We start from the raw sequence: 2,985 nt of genomic DNA, 5'->3' as shown, positions 1-2,985 counted from the left end.
TTCAGTGGTGGGGAGAGGCAGCAGATGCTCCAGGACGGCAGAGATGCTGCAGTGGGGTCCCAGGGACCCTCACCGGGCAGAACCAGCCGTGGCAGCATCACCTGGGGACCTCCAGCTTTTGTATTTTTAGGACTAGGTACACACGAAAAGCCAGCGAGGCATCTCAGTGCCCTGTGCAAACGTTCAGATATTTGCAGTTTTCCCTGTGCAGCCCCTTTCTCCAGCGGGTCGCATCCTGCCCTCCTTGGCCCCATCAGCAACACAAACCCCATCCAAGCCTCGCTGTAACACACAGCCTGTGGTTTTTAGTTACTTCACGGGAGTTCTTAGGCTAAGAAATGGAGAGAAAAAAACCTAAACCCGCAGTAAGAGACAGACCAAGAAGGGAGTGAAGCCCCCAGACCGTCAGCAGCTCGGACGGCTCCTCGGCACACCCAACTCCTGGAAAACCAAGGTTGTCGTCCAGGACAACTCCAAGCAGCACAAAACACCTCTAACTGCAACACCGAATCAGGTCAGTGGTGTTATAATTAACCTCTCTCCCATGAATAATTAACCCCAGGTGCTGGCTTTGCATAATAACCCAGCAGAGAGTTTTTGTCCCTTCCCTGCCTGGGGGCTGGGGAGACAGGGAGGTGGGGACACCCCACGCTGGGGCACGTGGGGCTGCAGCAAGGACACGGCCGAGGGGGCTCTGCCCAGCTCCATCCTTGCCGTAGGGCGCTCCGGCATCCAGTGACAACCAGGGACATCCCCAGTGCAGGCGGGGATGATGGGGATGGCTGGTGGACATCCAGCCCTGGATGCTGCAGCAGGACCCAAGCCGAGGATGGGACCCTCCCCGCCCAGGAGAAAACACAGGGTCCGGTTCTGGATCTCAGCCCCTCCACGAGGCTTTATTAGCTCTAGTTTTCCCTCCAGCAGCTTCTGGGAGACGCTCCAGTTTGGGTGACATCCCAATTTCAGGTGGCATCCAAGCCCAGCGTCCAGCGGCAGGAGTACACGGCGGCGGCGGCGAAGAGGACGGAGGCGACAAAGCCCCCCAGGATGCCCAAGACCACAGGGCCAACCCAGCCCAGGAGGCTGCGGGTGTACGGGGGGGGCAGCCGCCTCTCGAAGCGCAGGTCCCCCAGGTCCCCGTCCGGAGCCCTCCTGCCCCGCGCCCCGCCGTGCCGTTCGCCCTCCCGCAGCAAGGAGGAGGTGAGGTGCTGCACGGTGCGGCCGTACTCCTCCACGTTCCTCCGCAGCTCCAGGCTCCTGTCCTGGTTCAGGTTTTTCCCCAGCTCCAGGGCGATGTCGGGGCGCCCAATTTGGTGGAGGCCACGAACCAGCCAGTCCCAGGTCATCACCTCTCCTGCCGTCCTCAGCCAGTCCTGGAGAGCCTCCGAGCATCCCGTGAGGCCACGAAGGTCCCGGCGGCGGCGGCGGGGATGGATGGGGTTGTTCTCCTCGGAGAGCTGCTCCAGTTCCCCCAGGTCCTTATCGGGCCCCGTCAGCCACCCCTGGAGCTGGCGGCACTCCGAAGGGGACAGCAGCTCGGCGATGCGGCTCATGGTGTGATAGCCCACGTTGGCCGCCGCCGCGTCCTCGCACTCGCCACCCGCTGCCAGCAAGAGCAGGATAAGTCCTACGGGTGCCAGCATCGCTTGGGTGCCCCTTGGCATTGGGGCGGCCCAGGAACACAGATCCTCCTGTCTGACCTCACAAGCTGGCGTGTTCCAGGGACACATCCCCTGTGCCCCAGCGCGTTGTCCCACGTCCCCACCCAGGGTTAAGCATCTCATGTCTGCACCACTGTACCCCAGCTCCTTGCCTCCAGCCCAGCATCCCTCCTGGCATCCCTCCCCTCCCCAATTCAGCCCATCCGAGCAGTCCATTTGGGCACCAAACGCTCGCAGCACAGGGACATGGGGACACAGTAAATGGTCGCTCGATTCCCAGCAGAGCCAAACCAAAGGGCTGGAAATTTAATGCTGTGAGGTGCTTCAAGGCACCTTCACCATCAGCAGTGACATCCGTCCATCTGTCCAGCCACGACAGCCTTTGCTTCCTACGTCCCCCTCACCACGGGGCATCCTGCCTGTGTCCCGGCTGGGCTGGGTTTGTCCGGGCTCGGCAGCCGCCATCCCCACCTCCCTGCCAGCATATTTGCAAAAACGAGGATGGGGAACGGCCACTGCTCCCCTGGGCATCTCCCCCACCCTCTTCCCATCTCCCGAAGGCCCCAAAGTGATGGCAACAGCTCCCCTTTCCCTCCCCAAGGAGGGGGTACGGATCCCCCGCACACCCCACTGGGACCCTACGTTTCCCTCTCCCACCCCAAACTGGGAACTGGAGTAGAGTTGAGTTTAACCAAAGCGGTTTTGCTTGGGGACCGGGCTCAGACCCCATAACCACGAGGTGGCAATGCAGCCCTGGCCGCAGCCACGCACCACCAGCGCACCCGCTTTTTAATCAGGGCGCTGATAAAGCTGTGATTTTTTTTTTTTTTTTTTTCCCCAGATCTCCCCAAAGAGCCCCAGCGCGGAGGCTTGGGCTGCAGGGTTATGCCGGGGTTGTGGTCAGGACTGGAGGAAACAACAAGGACCAAAGAGCAGGAGAAGGAGCAATTCCCCAGCTGGGAGGTTGGAACGGGCTCACGCTATGGAGCTCTGTCCTCCGTTGTTGCCTTCTGCCTCTCCCAGCAATGCGAGGCATTTGCTTCCTCCAAGCATCCTCCAAGCAGCCAAATTGCTGGACATGCCAGTGCCTGAGGGTCTCATCCTGCTGCGAGGATTTTTAGGATCCCAATCAAGACGCCTGTGATGGGCAGCGAGCCACAGCACTGCAACTCCAAAATGCATCCCACCTCCCCGGGATGGCTAATGGGGAGGGAGGGAAGGGAGCAGCTCCTTCAGGAGTGTAAATAAAAAGATGGGAAAATGCGGTCACAGAGCCCCGAACCCACTGAGCAAACACCTCCTGCTGCAGCCGCCTTGCCGGGGT

At 60.9% G+C, this 2,985-nt stretch overlaps 1 protein-coding gene across 1 annotated transcript; it reads right to left on the bottom strand.

Annotated features, from left to right (window-relative positions):
• Positions 1 to 962: 962 nt before the first annotated feature.
• On the bottom strand, positions 963 to 1,664 carry TMDD1 (transmembrane and death domain 1). The gene has a single exon (XM_075049762.1). The coding sequence runs from the start codon at positions 1,662 to 1,664 to the stop codon at positions 963 to 965; it is 702 nt and encodes a 233-aa protein (XP_074905863.1).
• Between the last annotated feature and the right edge of the window lie 1,321 nt (positions 1,665 to 2,985).

This window comes from Buteo buteo, chromosome 17, assembly GCF_964188355.1.
Source record: "Buteo buteo chromosome 17, bButBut1.hap1.1, whole genome shotgun sequence".
Taxonomy (NCBI): domain Eukaryota; kingdom Metazoa; phylum Chordata; class Aves; order Accipitriformes; family Accipitridae; genus Buteo; species Buteo buteo.
This window is presented reverse-complemented; position numbering and strand designations above follow the sequence as displayed.